The sequence below is a fragment of the Callospermophilus lateralis genome, chromosome 9 (assembly GCF_048772815.1).
Source record: "Callospermophilus lateralis isolate mCalLat2 chromosome 9, mCalLat2.hap1, whole genome shotgun sequence".
Taxonomy (NCBI): domain Eukaryota; kingdom Metazoa; phylum Chordata; class Mammalia; order Rodentia; family Sciuridae; genus Callospermophilus; species Callospermophilus lateralis.
In genome coordinates this window covers 70,318,403-70,335,052 of record NC_135313.1, presented here as the reverse complement: position 1 = coordinate 70,335,052, position 16,650 = coordinate 70,318,403, and the positions used below count along the sequence as shown (strand labels likewise).

Genomic DNA, 16,650 nt, shown 5'->3' with positions numbered 1-16,650 from the left:
CAAGAGAAACAATAAGAGAGGTAAATAGGGAGCCTACATCCTGGGAACAAATCTTTACTCCCCACACTTCAGATAGAGCCCTAATTTCCAGAATATACAAAGAACTCAAAAAATTAAACAATAAGATAACAAATAACCCAATCAACAAATGGGCCAAGGACCTGAACAGACACTTCTCAGAAGAGGACATACAATCAATCAATAAGTACATGAAAAAATGCTCTCCATCTCTAGCAGTCAGAGAAATGCAAATCAAAACAACCCTAAGATACCATCTCACTCCAGTAAGACTGGCAGCCATTAGGAAGTCAAATAACAATAAGTGCTGGCGAGGATGTGGGGAAAAGGGTACTCTTATACATTGCACATGTTATCTCTTAGAGGATAGGAAGAGGTTACTTGAGGTGACACATATACAAATAGGAAATAATAAAATTGAGTCTGGACTGGGCCAGCAACAAATCAGATGGCACCCCATGGTGTCATCCTGAGTGCCCTCAAGTTGAGCTGTGTTCTGGCCTTGCTGTGCCAGGTGACCAGGGTTGGAGGGAACATGGTCATTGTAGAACTGTTCCTATTGTCCTTTGAGAAAGCAAAAGCATTTTCTGGAACTTTCCTTCTAAACAGCATTCATAGGCCGCTGTTTGATGAGTTGCATGTGTTTAAATATTTCCTGGAGGCAACAGTGTAGGAGTTGTGAACTCAGATGCCAGCCGATGCCCAGCTGCTGTGTGACCTTAGGCAAGTTGCTGGGCTTTTCTGAGCCTGTCCCCTGTCATCTATAATAGATAAAAATAGTACTTGCCTTATAGAACTTGATTGTGCAGTAAATGAACTTGTGAATGCACAGGACCATGAAGCATCATGTAGGCAGTACTTTACAAATGCCATAGTGTATTGTTAAAATGTTAGTTTTGATTAGGAGCATGGCTCCTGGTTGATTCAACTGCCCAGGTTAAAGTGCTGACTCTGCCACTGATTCTCTTTTTGACTAGGGCAAAGGTGTTACCCTGACCCAACTTTTCTACCTCAGCTAATTAGACATAAGAGGAACATCTCATTCACTGTGTTCTTGTGATCACATGAGAATTCACCCATGGTAGTTTGCACAGTGCTCACCAGTGATATGTTCAGTAAATTTTATATAAGGCCTCTTCCCCCCCCCCCCCTCTCTCTCTCTGACAGGATCTTCTTAACTTTCCCAGGCTGAATTCAAATTTGTGATCCTCCTGCCTGAGCCTCCTGAGTGGCTCCAATTACAGGCATGCACCACCATGCCCTGGATTATTGTTATATTTCTAATTTATGCTGCTATACCTTTGGTCTTGGTAGAGTATTGAAGTGAATACTTAAATGATAAAATCATATAGTTACTTTGCAATTACTTAAGGAAGATGAAGTCGTAGATGAATGAGAAAGAATTTGATGACACGTATGAAGTCCTGTTTAGTGGCCACTCCACATTTTTTAAAGGTTTTTTTTTTTTTTTCCAGAGGTTCCTGTTTGATCTTACTCCAAGCCCAGAGACTGACAGCATGTTTTTACAGTAGAAGCTAAAACATGGTCATGGTGTTCTGTTCCCCAGATTTCATTTCTGCTTCTCCTAGTTTTAGTCTTTCAGAGAGCTTTATAGGAATGGGGGTCTGGGGGCACATCTGAGCATAATGGTAGACTGCACCTGTTATCTATTCCTCAGAATCCCTGCCTTGGCTATGGCTAGTCCTGCTCTGCGGGGCCTGGCCTGGCCTGACCTGGCCTGTGGGCGCCCGGGCTCTCCTGGAAGAATTTGCCAAGTGGAGAACAGCAAGGAAGGTGTTATGAAGACTTGTTAGATTCAGAAAGCGTTGGGCCATGCTGGCTTCCCATTCATAACACAGCGGAGCACAGGGCCCTCCCAGAGAGGCTCGTGAGGCAGGAGTATGGGAGCTTAGCTGCAGAGTCCAGTGCTTGGGGGGCTTGTCTGCTGATGCAAGTGCAGGTTTTTCACTAACAACAATCTTTATTTTCATTTTGTCCTCTAAATTGTTGGGGATTAAATCAAATACCTGCCTGAGCTTTATAGAGGTAAAGAATTTATAGGCCTTGGAAAGCAAGTTCTCTCTAGTGGAAACCTTCCCCTCCCTCACAGAAGGAATGCCTAGCAGAGCTGGCCAGGAGAGTTCACTTCTGGAAAGCCTGCTCCTAAAAGATGGGGCAGGTGTATTGTCCTGCCTTGGGGAGAGGAGTGTTTTCAGTTGGAAGCCACAGGATCCAGCCTCAGTGTGACAGCCAGTTCCAAGTGGCAGGGCAGCAGAACACAGGCCATCATCCGCCTCTAGGTACATCAGCTTCTTAAGATGGCAGGTGAAGAGTTGGGGATGCTTTTCATTCCCAGGGTTAAAAAAATAATAATAAGATTCCTGATTATATTTTACTTTTTAGACAAAATAGCAGAAATTTCCAACATTTCATGCATGCTGTTTGCTTGGGTTCCTTTTTTTTTTTATTTTTTTTAATATTTATTTTTTAGTTTTCAGCAGACACAACATCTTTGTCTGTATGTGGTGCTGAGGATCAAACCCGGGCTGCACGCATGCCAGGCGAGCGCGTTACCGCTTGGGCCACATCCCCAGCCCCTCCTTTTCTTTTAAAGTGTGTGTGTGGGGGGGTGTCCATCAAGCTTGCGATTGAGGGTCTACGTCACGTCTGATGATTTTCACCTTGACCATGATTAGATAATATTGCTGAGAACCCTGCTACTTACTACTAATATTGGCTTTTTTTTTCCACTTTTCACTCATGTTTATAAAAGGTAGGGAAGGCCAGTATAACAGGAAATAAATCATACAAATGAACACAAATATACAAAGAAAGCTGGTCCATTATCACCCTCTTGGTCAGCAGGAAGTGGTTCACATGTGAGCCATTTGTTCATGTGCTCAATTCTGGCCTTGGAGGACAGTTTGGTTTTTGGTGTGAAATATACAAAGGACAGTTATTTGCCAACAGGGAGCCGCCTCTCATGCAGAGTTCAGATGTTAAAATGGGTCCACAAGCAAATGAGAGGAATAATGATCTGTCCTGTGCCTGTGTGTTTGAGTGACAAGTCTGCTACAGTGTATTTTGAGCAGCCCTGTTGATGGAATGACTATGTTCCTGGCAAGTTGACAGCTGAGTTTTTGTAAAATCAAATCTTTGCCCAGAGAACTTTAATATGTAAAAGATTCCTGCAAGTATCCGTTTTATGGTACAAAGAACTATTTCTCACTGATGTTTTCCATAAGTTTAGATGCCTGAGTGTCAATCAGGTTTTTCTTAAAATGAACATCTGCTGTGACAAAACTAATCATACTTTGAAGATAGTATGGCTGAGGTGAAATTTTTCAGGATTGTCAGAAAACCGTATGTGCTTTCTCAGGGATTTAATTACATAAATGCTGTCCTGTTAGGGATTTTGCAAATAAAAAGAATTCGTGTCCAATTTCAGTCCTAAAAGGTGCCACATATTTGCATTGGTTTTAGAGCTTCCATTTCATACCGGGTCCTTTCTTCAACTTGGCATTTTTCTGGCCAGAAGGCCAGGCATTGCCCAGGCAGGGTTCTCTCTTCCTCCTCCCAGGGTCCCCTCCCCTTTTCATCAGGTCAGGCAGAGTGCACTGACCCTCCCTAGAGTTGGGGTCAGCCCAGGGACTGGCCTCTCAGCAGAATGTTTGGAATTCCTGAGCGGAGTTCTGCCCTGACTTCCTTTGCTTAAGCTTGTGGCTGACTGTTCTTCAGTTTCCCTTGTTTCCGAATATGGCATCCTGAAGTCTATAGGACTGCTGAAACTTGAGATGCACCCTAGACTCGGGGGCTTGCAGTGATGGGCTAAAAATACTCTCACCAGAAAAGGGAAGTCCAAGCCATCTTCTGTAAACCGGTGCCTCATTGGGAATTGGTGCATAGAATGTGGTCTGTCTTAAGCCTGAGCATTGTGGGCCTGTGCTGAGAGGTTCTTAATGCCCTGCTGAGAAATCTGGCCACCAGACACATAGCATGTCGGGCCACAGGGAAAGGAGGCTGTGGAATCCAGTGCAGTCGCCACCCCACGTCCTCTTGTCAGCTGCTCCCACTGGGGTTTCTCTGACGCCTCTGTAAAGCACCCAGCCCATTTTTAGTGCTGGTTGTCATTTACGATAAGCTGCTGTTGCAGACATTTTGCAGCAGCTGCAAAAGAAGTCCTGATTTAAAGACCTGTTTCTAACAGGGCTGAGGCTTGTTTACCAGGGCGGGGCTGCTTCAGTCTCATCAATGGCAGCCCCACTCTTACTCTTTCCATGGAGTCCTGCACGTGCTCCGGCCCTGTCTCTGCCTGCAGTGCTCCGCATCTGTGTGTGCAGGCACTCAGGTGCGTCTGTGTTGGCCTTTGATGCATTTCTTCTCTGTCAGTGATAACCAGTCATTGTGTTCAGCTGGGGTCTGTGTCCGAACAAAGATTTGAGCAAGACACATACAAACAAAGTACAGATTATTGAAGGTGGAGGTGAAAATGGCACTCCGTAAGGTACAGCAGAGTGGGCCAAGCAAGGGAGAGAGGCTCAAGGCCCAGTGTCTGGAAATTAGTGTGTTATATGCTGAGCTGGGAGATGTTCTTTTCCCTATATGGATCTGATTAAAGACCTTGCCCTGTTTGCCCCCATTGGTTATCTTATACCTGATTAGAATATTCACCAATTTTCCCCCACTGGTCACTTTAAAAAACCTAATTAGGTGCTGAGGGTGTAGCTTAGTGGTGGAGCACTTGCCTAGCACGTTGAGGTACTGGGTTCGATCCTCAGCACCACATAAAAATAAATAAATACAATAAAGCATTGTGTTCATCCACAACTAAAAATATTTTTAAAAAACACCCTAATTTAGAATATTGCCCATTTTACACTCATTGGTCATTTTTAAATGGTGGGAATTATGGTGCTAAGTCCTCAGGGGTGGGAGTTGTCATGGTAATAATGAGATTTATCCTAAACAGGGACGCGACTGGTATCCCTGCCTTGTCCTCCAGTGGTATCCTTATACCCTGCCTCCGTCATCTTGGTGTCCTGAACTCCTGCCTAACAAAGGGAGCAGAGGGCCCCCCAGGTGGAGGAAGGTTTGCCAGGGAACAGCTGGTCCAGGTGGTGGCTCAACACCCAGACCTTCCGTCCCACTTGCCACTCTCAGGGCACATGTCCACATCAATCCAGTTTAGAGGAAAGAATAACTTTTTCCCTACCCTTCAGAGTGCCTAGTTGAGCACCATGTAAGACAGATTTAGAGGAGGAAAGCACTTGGAGTTTAATAACATGAAGCCCAGGTACATGGGAGAGAGGTGAGTACATCTCATGGAGGTGGCTTGGACTTGAGGTTAACTACCTCTGTCCTCCAAGCCCAGGTGAGGGTGTGCAGAGAGCAGGTGTGGAGAGGCACCAGGCAAGCGCAGGTAGCAAGGGCAAGGTCTGCGAGGCAGCTCCTCGGGTAGTGTGGTCTCCAGTGATGTGGTTGTCCTGCTCTTCGAAGGATGCAAGGAGGCGCCCTTCCTTGGGGAGAGTTCTGTGGTGAGGTAAACTTCCCTTATAAGAGAATAACTTTGTTTTCAAAACTTCTGCCTCTGTAGCTTCTCAAAATAATCAGTACAAAATAACCCTTCTGCTGAAGAGGCAGATTTGGGGGGTGGCATAATCTGGTCGTCTGCAATTTGGAAGTTCCCCAAGCCCCACATCATGATGAATCCTGAACGGGGTCATCATGGCAGGAGCAGGCTGAGACAGAGTTCATGCAGCAGGGCCGGCTGGCTGGCTTAGGCTCATCAAATGGACAAGGTTTCCTCGGCCACTGGCTTCCTGTGTGGGAAGCCCCACCTCTGCTGCAGCGCATCCATATAGGAAGCTGACATAAATGACATTCTGACATTCTGTTAATTCAAGTTTTCTAAGTTTGAAAATCTGCTCCATAGGGACAGTGGCCTGTTCACATGTCACAAACAGAAGTGGCACCAGTGATCCAGATCAGCTGCCCTGTCCACTTCCTTCTTTCCCGTTGTGGTTGCACCATTTTGGAAAAAGTCCACATCCCTCCAGATCAGTGGTGCAGATGGCAACTGTGGCTAAAATGGGCTTCTCTTAAAGTTGTAAGAAATTCTTTGACTAGACAGATGACAGGAGATGCCTTATTATAGAGACTACTCGATAACAAGTTACAGTGGTCCCGGGTGTTAATGTGCTGGGTAGCCTTGGGCTGTTGAAATTTAGTAACAGCAGATGTGGTATAGAGTATTGCATTTATGAGACATTTTTAAATAGTTAAGATGCATTTAAAGAGTGAAATTAGAATTAAACATTTGCTGAACCTTTGGACTCTTCATAAATCTGATCTGGTTCAACCCCATAGCTGTACAAACAAGAAAGCTGAACCCCAGAGACCTCAAGGACTTGTCAAGATCACACACAGCAAATGAGACTAGCCACATTTTCAGGCCTCTGGTCCTGTGTTAAGTCCTTAACCTTCGGACTCCAGAGCGGAGGAGTCTTCTCATGTTCTGGGAGCCTTGGTGTGCTCTACAAGTCTGTAGTTTAGATACGAACTGTCCTTTGAAAGCTCCTGTGTGAATGCAGGGGTGTTCAGAGGTGAAATGATTGGATTGTGAAAGCTGTAACCTGATCAGTCCTTCCTAATTTGAATGGGCTGCCTGGGTGGTAACTGAAGGCAGGTGGGTCACTGGGGCAACCCTAGAAAGGTGCATCTTCCCAGCACACACACACCCCACCCCTGCTTCCTGGTTAAATGGAGCTGCTTCCCTCCACTCTGCCCTCCTGCCCTACCATGAAGGGCCTCACCATAGCCCCGGGACTGTGTGCTATGCAAGGACACTTGGATCTTTGACTTGTTTCCTAGAGTTGTCTCCTGCCTTCACTCCCACCAGGAATGCCCAAATGAGCATTCCTGCCATTCCACACCCCATTCTCAGTTGATGATCTTGGGCCCTTTCCACGAATCCACAGGAATCGGGGCTTTGCCTTCAGAGTAGGGCCTATCCCTGTTTTCCTGTTTTCAGCCTAAGAGGTCTAGCTCACTCTCTCTCTCTCTCTTTTTTTTTTTTTTATATTTATTTTTTAGTTGTAGTTGGACACGATAATCTTCATTTTATTTTATATGGTGCTGAGGATCAAACCCAGGGCCTCACACATGCTAGGTGAGCACTCTACCGCTGAGTCACAATCCCAGCCCCAACACTCTCTCTTAAAAAAATATTTATTTAATAGTTCTGGTTGGACACAATACCTTTATTTCATTCACTTATTTTGTATGTGGTGCTGAGGATCGAACCCAGGGTCTCACGCGTGCGAGACAAGCACTCTACCGCTGAGCCACAACCATAGCCCCTAGCTCACTCTCTTATGGAAGCTGGGAGTGATAGGTTCGAGGTTGCACCAGGACTGGAGCCCCAGTGCCATGCTTGGCTAAGACCAGCGCCTTCCTCCCCTGCATGCCTGCTCCTCCTGAGGAGCATCCCTCCTATGCCCTCAGCCCTGTCCTGTCCTCTTGCACCATGAACAGCCCTGGCCTGGGATTGTCCCTGCTGCCTGCTGTTGCCCTTTACTCGAGGGGGTGACCATCATAGCTGGGAGGTCCTGAGAACCCGACTTTGTTCTTTCCCTTCCTGCCATTTCTGTTGTGTAGACCTGTCCTTCCAATTGCAGAACCTGCACCCACAGCCTCCACCATCCAATCCCATTTTTTTCTTTTGACTTTACTTGTTAAAGTTATGCCAAGCTCTGTCAGAGCAGGAGTGATGTGATACGCTTGTGACTGCCTAAGGAAATTAGTTTTGTTGGGTAAGATTTGACTTAAGGAGGAGAGGCCAGGCTGGACCAACTACCGAGTTTGTGATGTACTGTATTCTCGTTATTTCTTGCTGTGAAAAAACAAAACCAAAACTTGGTGGCTCCTGAATCTACAGTTGGGGCGGGGCCTGGTGGAGCTGGGGAGGGCAGCCCACACCCTCTAAGCCGGTTGACTTTGCCAACCACCCCTCCCAGGATGGCTCCTGTGCATGGCCGACAGCCTGGTGCTGGCCGTGCGCTGGGAGCTCACCTGCTGCACACCACACTGCTTCTCTCCATGGGTCTCAGCACAGGGCTGCTTGGACTTCCTCAAAGCGGGACATCTGGTTCCAAGAGTGAGTGTCCTAAGGAAGTGTAATTTGCCTGCTTCTTCTTGGGCCCCAGGCACTGGCACCGCGTCACTCTGTGTTCCACTGATCACAGCTATCACAGCCCAACCAAGTTCAAGGGCAGAGAGAACCTGGAGGGGAACAAGTGTCAAAGAATCTGGGGCTCCCTCTGGTCCACACTGCTAATGGCCTCCCCTCGCCCCTTGGCTTTCTTGTAGCGCTGACTGCAGCCGCGGGAAGAGGGAAGCTGGAGGTCTGTGAGCTGCTGCTGGAGCGAGGAGCTGCCGTATCTCGGACGAACAGGAGAGGGGTCCCCCCTTTGTTTTGTGCAGCACGCCAGGGACATTGGCAGGTACCCAGTGAACCTCTGGATGCTTCAGAAACGATGAGCAGGGATGGGGTTTGCTATGGGGACCCGTGCCACCTGTCCCTCTACCCCCAGGATGTCCCATCCTTGGCCTCTGCCTGTGCCCTCAGGGCTGCTGGATAGAAGCACATATTTGACCACACAAGACTCTGAGATTAGCCAGAGGAACATCCTTCCTATAATAGGCGTAAGATCCATCTGTTTGTGTTTGTGGCAAGGTGCAACCTGGTGCCAGGTGTGGGGCAGGTGTGTGGTCCTAGTTTACAAAATGAAGGTGTAAATGAGCAACTACTATACAAGACCCTTCTCCTCCACCCCCAACCCCCACTCATGGAATTAAAGAGAGCCTTGAAAATGGTTCCTTTTCCAAGGAGCACAATAGAACCACTCTTTTTCAAGTGTGTTGGTCCAACAGGTAACCAAATGACAGGAACTGCAGATGCACGGGAGCAAAGCTTTTGTGACTGTGCAGGGCCTGCTCTGTCTCTGTCGGGAAGGTTGAAAGCAATGGGAATGTGCCACCTTTGTCACTGAGGCAAGGTGATGAATCAAGTGTCAGGGGGATCATCTGGGCCCACAGTGGATAAAGCACTTCCCTCGTCATGGCATTCTGAGACGTCTGCCATGCTTCTTTTCCTCCCCCAGTGTTACCACCATACGTGGTAAGGTAAGCGGGTATTTCTGAGGTTAAAAGTTGCCCTTGGAGAAGGGCAAACCATCTTCCAACCCTGCATTTAGGAAAGCGTGTTGCTCGATGTGGCAGGCCAGCTTTTTCCTAGCCCCTCCCTTGCCCCCATGCTCTACTCTTGTAGGTACAGTGAGTTCCTTCAGGACCAGGGGATCTGTTCTAGGACCCCTGGAGACACCAGACTCTGAGAATGTTAAAGTCTCATATATAAAATTGCATATACTATGCAATTGCACACACCCTCCCAAGAACTTTCAGCCATCTCTAGATTGTTTACATAGCATTTACATTGCACTAGGTATTATAAAGTTATGATGTTGTATTGTTCAGGGGATTATGACAAGAAAAAGTCCATATATGTTCAGGACAGGTGCAGTTGTTTTCTGAATATTTTCAGTCTGCTGTCTATGCATCCACCAGCGTGGATCCTTGGGCACAAAGGGCTGCTTCTGCTTAGCTCGAGCCACCTGCTTGGGGCCCAGATGACCCCTGCTAACCCCCTTAGTTATCCTCAGTCATCCTTAGTTATCTCACGTCCCCCACTGTAGCTGTCATGTCATTACTTGATTGTGATTGGCATCGCTTCCTGCAAATGACTGTTTCTGCCTGGCACATGTGGTATTTGTAGATACACTAATAAACTGGGAATGTTAAAAGAGCATATATTTGGAAAAAGATTCTGTTCAAAGGAATGCAGTAGAAAGATCGTACAGACTCCATGTATCACACAACATTCAGAAACATGGAGTTTTACAAGAAAAGTGCCATTCATCTGCTTTCAAAGATTGAAGTGCCTGCTGCATAGAGAGAATGCAGCATACTATTGCAGAAAGGAGATTAATTCTGAGTGCTTCTTTCAGATTGTTAGTCTGCTCTTGGAACGCGGCTGTGATGTGAACCTGAGTGACAAGCAGGGCCGGACGCCCCTCATGGTGGCTGCCTGTGAAGGGCACTTAAGCACCGTGGAATTCCTCCTTTCAAAAGGTAGCTGGCATGTTGCCCTGCGTAGGTTTCCTTTGCAGGGACAGAGAGTTTCAGTAGACCCACTCCGTACTTTTCTGCCTCCAATTTTCAGTCTTTTAGTTATGGAAATGGATCTCTTTTTGTTCTGGGAATCTTTTCACACACACAAGCAGAAAGAAGAGGTGGCACGGGCTGCATATCACTGCTCAGCTTCAGTGCTGACCCTTCGGCCATCAGCTTTAAAATTCGGTGTTCAAGTGCTGTTCTGCCCAGCGCACTGTGTGACCGGGCACTCTGCACTGGGAGACCCTTTGCTTCTGGCCTTTGCCATGGAAGGTCCACTTTCTGTGACTGGACTTTCCTTTCAGGTGCCACCCTTTCTTCTCTGGACAAAGAGGGTCTGTCCGCGTTGAGCTGGGCTTGTCTGAAAGGCCACAGGGCAGTGGTCCAGTATCTGGTCGAAGAAGGAGCTGAGATAGACCAGACGGACAAGAACGGCCGTACTCCCCTGGACCTGGCCGCCTTCTATGGTGATGCCGAAACTGTGAGTACCCACGGGACTTTGTTCCCCTCCACCTGCAGGCCATGCCAGGGGCCACTGTGGGAAAGAGGACCCAGAACCAAAGATGTTTCTGACATATGCCTGGGTGTGGGGGTGAACTTTCAATTTTCCCTCATTCTGTGATTAGTGATAAGTCCATTCCAGGACTTAGTAAATATTGTAAAGCATTTTTAAAAGCTTAAAATGACCTACTTACAACCTTGAGATACTATAGACATGCATGTGAGTATGTATACCCATATGCATATGCAATTTCGTTTCCTCATAGTGATCTGTGTAAATAGAATCCCTGTATGGATCCTTCAGGAAACACGTGTGAGATCATGCAATACCTGTCTTCGTATGCCTGGCCTGTTTCATTCAGTGTCACATTCTCTAGGTTTATCTATGTTATTGCAAATGACAGGATTTCCTATTTGAGAGCAAATAATATTCCATTTTGTGCATTTACTGGTTGGTGTTTTTAAAGTAATGTGGTATTAATTGCCTAAAAATATAAAAGGTTTTGGGCACTATCTCTATCTCTTTGCCAAATGCCTAAATCTAGTGGGGGCATAAGGGTGGGGGAACCTCAATAAAGTGAGAACCGGGAGATGTCTTTCAGGGAAGAAGCTTTGTTATTGTCAGGCTCCACATTGCAGGCCTCTGAGGTGCCAGAGAGTCCTCAGTGACTCTGGCCTGAGGACTCGGTGCATCTGCTGGGAGCGGGAGACCTTGTGCTGTGCAGAGGCACTGAGGTTGGGCTGGAGAGGCAGCTTGGGGCAGAGCACTTGCCTGGCATGTATTAGGCCCTGGCTTCTATCCCCGCACACACACACTACACACATGCACAGCATTAGAGTTCAGTGGTACGTTACAAACTGTACTTCCTGACTGTCAAAAACAAATATTTAGTTAAATATAATTTTTAATAAGTTTTTTGTTTTTAGTTGTAGATGTAAACTACAGCTCAGTGGAGAAGTCCCACTGCTAGTTAACTGCAGGCAGAGGCGACCATCTCCTTTCTCTGACCAGCAAGTGGGGTCAGACAGGCGGTCACACACTATGCACATGCGTGTCTCATCTGCCCATCCTCCCTGTTGTTGCAGGTAGCAAAGCCACTTCAGCAGAGAAGGCTTTAACTGTGAGCTGCCGCTCCTGTTTTTGATTGTTCGTGTTAACTTCATTTCCATCCTGGGATCCCTAATGGCCAGAGGCATCTGAAATAGGAGAAAAACTAAGATTGTCAGCCCCCAAAATTGAATAGTTTATCAACATCTGGGAGATGGGCGAGTGTCCCCGCTCTTGCCAGGCGCTGCTTCTCAGGGTTCTGCTCTCCCCCACTGCAGGTGCTGTATCTTGTCGAGAAGGGAGCCGTGATTGAGCATGTGGACCACAGCGGAATGCGTCCCTTGGACAGAGCCATTGGTTGTCGAAACACTTCTGTCGTGGTTACACTACTCAGAAAAGGAGCCAAGTTAGGTCAGTGAACTGCACCTCTGTTCAGCTTCAGACTTCAGAGTCCCTTAGGGACTCACCTACTCCCAGGATGAGAAAGAGGGCACTTCCTGTCTCTCATCCTCACTCCCCTTCTCTCTCTCCTCTGTGTTATTTCATCAGTCATCTAACGTGGTTTAAGCAGCTTATGATAATCTTATGCGTGTGGGTAGAAAACAGAAGCTAAAGCTGAGGCCAGTGTGGATGCACAGGTATTTGGGACACAGTGGAGCCACATCAGGGAGGAGTTAGACTGGGCTCTAACTCTGGGGCTGGTGGAGCATCAGTAGGAACGGAAGCTTACAGGGTGATGCTGGGGAGCGGCCAAGGCTGAGGTCCTCTGTTCTACAGCAGCCAGCATGGTCAGCCGGCTTATGGTAGTACTAGGGATGGAACCCTTTATATTTTAACCCCAGGGTGGTTTCTCTGAAGGAGAATTGGAGGGATTTCTTGGAAGCATGATGGGTGCACTACTTGAACTACATACGGAGGGGCTGAGCAGGGAGAGCCCCATCCCTAAAGCTGGCTTTGACATCACACCACTCAGCCTGAGGAGGAAAGAGCAACTAAAGCATCCCTATCTTGGTTTGATGTTTAAGAACTTTGCCAAGAGCAATTCTGGGCCAAGGACTGTGATGAAAGCACGGTTTGCAAATATTAAGTGGTTAATGGCACCAGGGACTTGCCTAAGCAGGGTCCCCATTTTAACTCCATTCTCCCCGTAGCCCTATAGTTGCCTAGGACTTTGCCTTCTTGCAATGCCGCAGTGCTTGGAGTGGGTTGGAGAGGAGGCAGTGGCTGTGATGTAGGCCAGTGGATGGGGACAGGCTGGAGGGCTCAACTAAGACACCTCAGAGTGGACTGTACAGAGCAGGCTGCGTGGGACTCAGGGCACCAGCCTGCCCACTGCTGGCATGATGGGTGTGTGGGGAGATTACTCTGAGGTCTGGATCAGTTGCCTCCACCTCTCAAAAGGAAGGGGTGGGTCTTAACTGCTCTGATGCCTTAGTGTCTCATTGAGTTTTTCAACAGGACAGATTGGTGCTGGCACCATTCTCCACCTGTGTGCCTAGTTCAGCATAAAATAGGTTAGAGCTCCAGTTCACCTCACAGTTGCTCGCTCCCTTTCCTCCTCCATACTGCCTTTTGGAAGCCCAAGACACAACAGTGGTCCCTGCAGTGGAGCTCCTGCTGTTTGTGTGCAGCTGTGAGGGTGACAGGAGAACTGAACTGCTTTTCTCTGGAACTCCTGAAGCACTCCTGAAAGCATGTTTGTTTTGCAGGAAATGCTGCCTGGGCGATGGCCACTTCCAAACCTGATATCTTGATTATACTTTTACAGAAATTAATGGAGGAAGGAAACATGATGTACAAAGTAAGTGGTAGCACCCTTTCTCTGCTGCAGTAACTGCCTCCAAGCAACCTTTTAGATGGGTATTTATGGCCAGAGGTGTGCTTCTGCACGCAGCATATGTAACTTAGTGGTAATGGAAGTTCTAAGAGATGCTAACCTGGCCTCATGCCCAGGATTTGTTTAATCTCTCAACAGCAGAATCTTAACTAGAAAGCACTTCTCTTTTGTGTCTGAGAAACATCACTTCAGAACTAATTCTTGAGGCTGAAGCTGTAACTTCCTGCCTGAAGCTGTGGAGAGTCACCTCTATCTCATCTGGCACAGCGACAGGAGGTTCCTTAGCCTTCATGTTCTCCCCACATTTAGAGCACAGCACTGGGCACAGTATGTGACCCATGAAAAAGAACACCTGGGAGGCATTTCCAGAAGAAAATAATCATTCAGTCTCCCAAGCCTTTCCTATCATTTTCTCTATTTACTTACTTTTTGCTTATGGTAGTACTAGGGATGGAACCCTTTATATTTTAGTTTGAGACAGGGTCTTACTAAATTGCCCAGGCTGACCTCAAACTTGTAATGCTCCTGCCTCTGCCTCTTGAGCTGCCACCATGCCCAGTTTTTCATGAAGATTTTTTTTTTTTTTTTTTTGGGTAAAATGTAAAGAACCAGATAGTCCATATTTTAGGTTTTACAAACCACAGTAGTACAAAGCAGCTACAGATAATATGCAAGTGAAGGAATGTGGCTGTGGCCCAGTAAGAGTTCGTTTGTGAAGACAGGTGGCAGGCCAGATTTGGACAGCACGCTCTAGTTTGCCAACCCTAGGTCTAGATAGACATGGAGGCCATTTACATAATATTTCTATTCTTTCTGGACTGTAATTAGATAGAATTAAAAGATTACGAGGGAGAAAAAAAAATAGATTGTTACCATCTTAATCCTTTTTACTATCAGGCAGCTGTATTTGCTATGTTGTACGTTTTTTCCCTTTTTATTTTTTTAATAGTAACAAATAAATAGGCATATAGCATGACCCAGCAGGGCTCCTGGCTTGGAATCAGTTTGAAATTGAGTTCAGAGTGTGTATTGTTGTGGCTTTGAAGTGGTTTTAATATGGATTTTGGTAGGCAATTATGTCAGAAACATCAAGCCATTTTCCACAGGCTGCGTGCCTGCTGCGCGACGGGGCTGACTGAGCAAATGGATTTCTTTAGCCTTGAAAATGATGTGGTGCTGCTCTGATTTTTAAAGCCCATGCTTTAGTTCTTCCTTAAAGAGAAATTATTATTCTGCAACAAGCTCTGGGTTTATCCATAAGTCTCCACTTGCCTTGGAAACCACATCATTTTTTTTCTTCTGATTTTCATTACACTTGGCCTTAAAAATATCTTTAGATGAGAGATTGTTCTTGAAATAACTTTTAATCATACATAATAACTAAGAAGGTAGTTGAATTCATTAAGATGGAAGGATATCAACTTGGCCATTTACAAACCTCTTCTTGTAAAGCCATCTTCCCCCTCGTTGTGTGACCGCATGTCATGGAGGCCAGTGTGGATATGGAGCTCGAGCATGTTTGGGCTGGTTAGTGTCCTAGCTTCTTCCCTGGCACCTATTCACCTTTCCATGTGCTGGGATGGTTTTACATGGAGGTCTCTAGGGGGTGAGAGTTTATTCTTAAAAAGGAAAAATCTCTGTGATTTTTTTTTTTTTTTTTTTTTTGAATCCTAGAAAGGGAAGATGAAGGAGGCAGCCCAGCGGTACCAGTACGCCTTAAGAAAGTTTCCTCGAGAAGGATTTGGGGAGGACATGAGACCTTTCAATGAACTAAGAGTTTCCCTTTATCTCAATTTGTCTCGATGCCGAAGAAAAACAAACGTAAGCTGAGGCCGTTATTCTAACCCAGACCTTTGGTGGTAGAACTCAAATGGCAAAGGCCAGCCCTGCCACAGACCAAATCCCAGGTCTGGATCTGCTCTCTGACTGATGTCCTTCCTTATAGGAACCTGTCCTGTAGGAAGCAGCACTGTCTGCTCTCTGACGATCACCTGTAGGTCACAGTCACTACCCGCCGCCTCTCCATATGGCAAGGGAATGCACTGGGCTTAGTTTCCTCTGCTCCCTTGAGAGAAGCAAATGCAAACTGCTCCTCTCCCCGCTTCCCAGCAGGGACACTGCCAACACTGCCACGAGTTGCCCACCCCCAGATTCAGAAAAAAAGGTCCCAACACAAAAGTCTGTAAAGTCTGCCTGTCTAAGGTTCCTTAGGTTTGCACAGGGAGCTTTCCAGGGACTAATTTGTAACTAATTGTGGTTTACTCATGGTTAATTTGTAACTAGTAGATGTTTCAGTACTTTTTTTTTTTTAACTTCACCACCCCCGCCCCCTGCCCTTGCCACCATCAGACCTGCTTGTTGCCACATTGTCACCTTCCTACCGAAGCAGACACACCTCTACCAGTGCTGATCTGCACCCCTGGCTCTACTGCTGATCTCCCTCGTGAGCCATCAGTTGCTGGATTCCTGAGCATAGTAATGGCCTGTTATTGTCTAACCAACTCTCAAACAAGACAAATGGGAAAACTAATCTTGTCTTTCATCCCCCTCTAGTTATGTCCCAAAACTCTGCCACCCTTTAGCTCAGGTCCTATGAAAGAGTTGCCTGTAATTGTTTCAGTGCTGCGTCTGACTTGTGTATTTAAATATTGACACCAGGACTTTGGCATGGCAGAAGAATTTGCTTCCAAGGCTCTGGAATTGAAACCCAAGTCCTATGAAGCCTTTTATGCTAGAGCAAGAGCGAAGAGAAATAGCAGGTACTGTCTGGGGTCATCTGTCCGACTACAGGAGCCTTTCCCCCCGCCTTTGGAATTAAAATTACTAGTTGAATTTGAGGAAGTTTTGCTTTATTATGGTTACTCAGATGCCTCTTGTCCCTTTGAATACTAAATTAGCATCTTCCAAGAGGCAAGGTAGTGGGTGTTACTGGTGATGGCTAAACTCCTGTTGGCTCCCAAAATCTCAGTAACTATTCCAACCCATTTGAGACTCACTGCAACACTGAGCACTGGAG

General features: G+C 46.7%; 1 protein-coding gene across 4 annotated transcripts in view; it reads left to right on the top strand.

The window, feature by feature from the left end:
* Window positions 1-16,650, top strand: part of Tanc1 (tetratricopeptide repeat, ankyrin repeat and coiled-coil containing 1) — a 227,218-nt gene that overhangs the window by 207,245 nt on the left and 3,323 nt on the right. For all 4 annotated transcript variants that reach the window (XM_076865486.2, XM_076865485.2, XM_076865484.2 and 1 more), the window contains 7 exons: window positions 8,386-8,519; window positions 10,083-10,206; window positions 10,554-10,729; window positions 12,076-12,208; window positions 13,507-13,598; window positions 15,309-15,455; window positions 16,293-16,393. In XM_076865486.2, coding sequence (XP_076721601.2) covers window positions 8,386-8,519; window positions 10,083-10,206; window positions 10,554-10,729; window positions 12,076-12,208; window positions 13,507-13,598; window positions 15,309-15,455; window positions 16,293-16,393 — 907 coding nt within the window. The remainder of the gene's footprint in view (window positions 1-8,385; window positions 8,520-10,082; window positions 10,207-10,553; window positions 10,730-12,075; window positions 12,209-13,506; window positions 13,599-15,308; window positions 15,456-16,292; window positions 16,394-16,650) is intronic.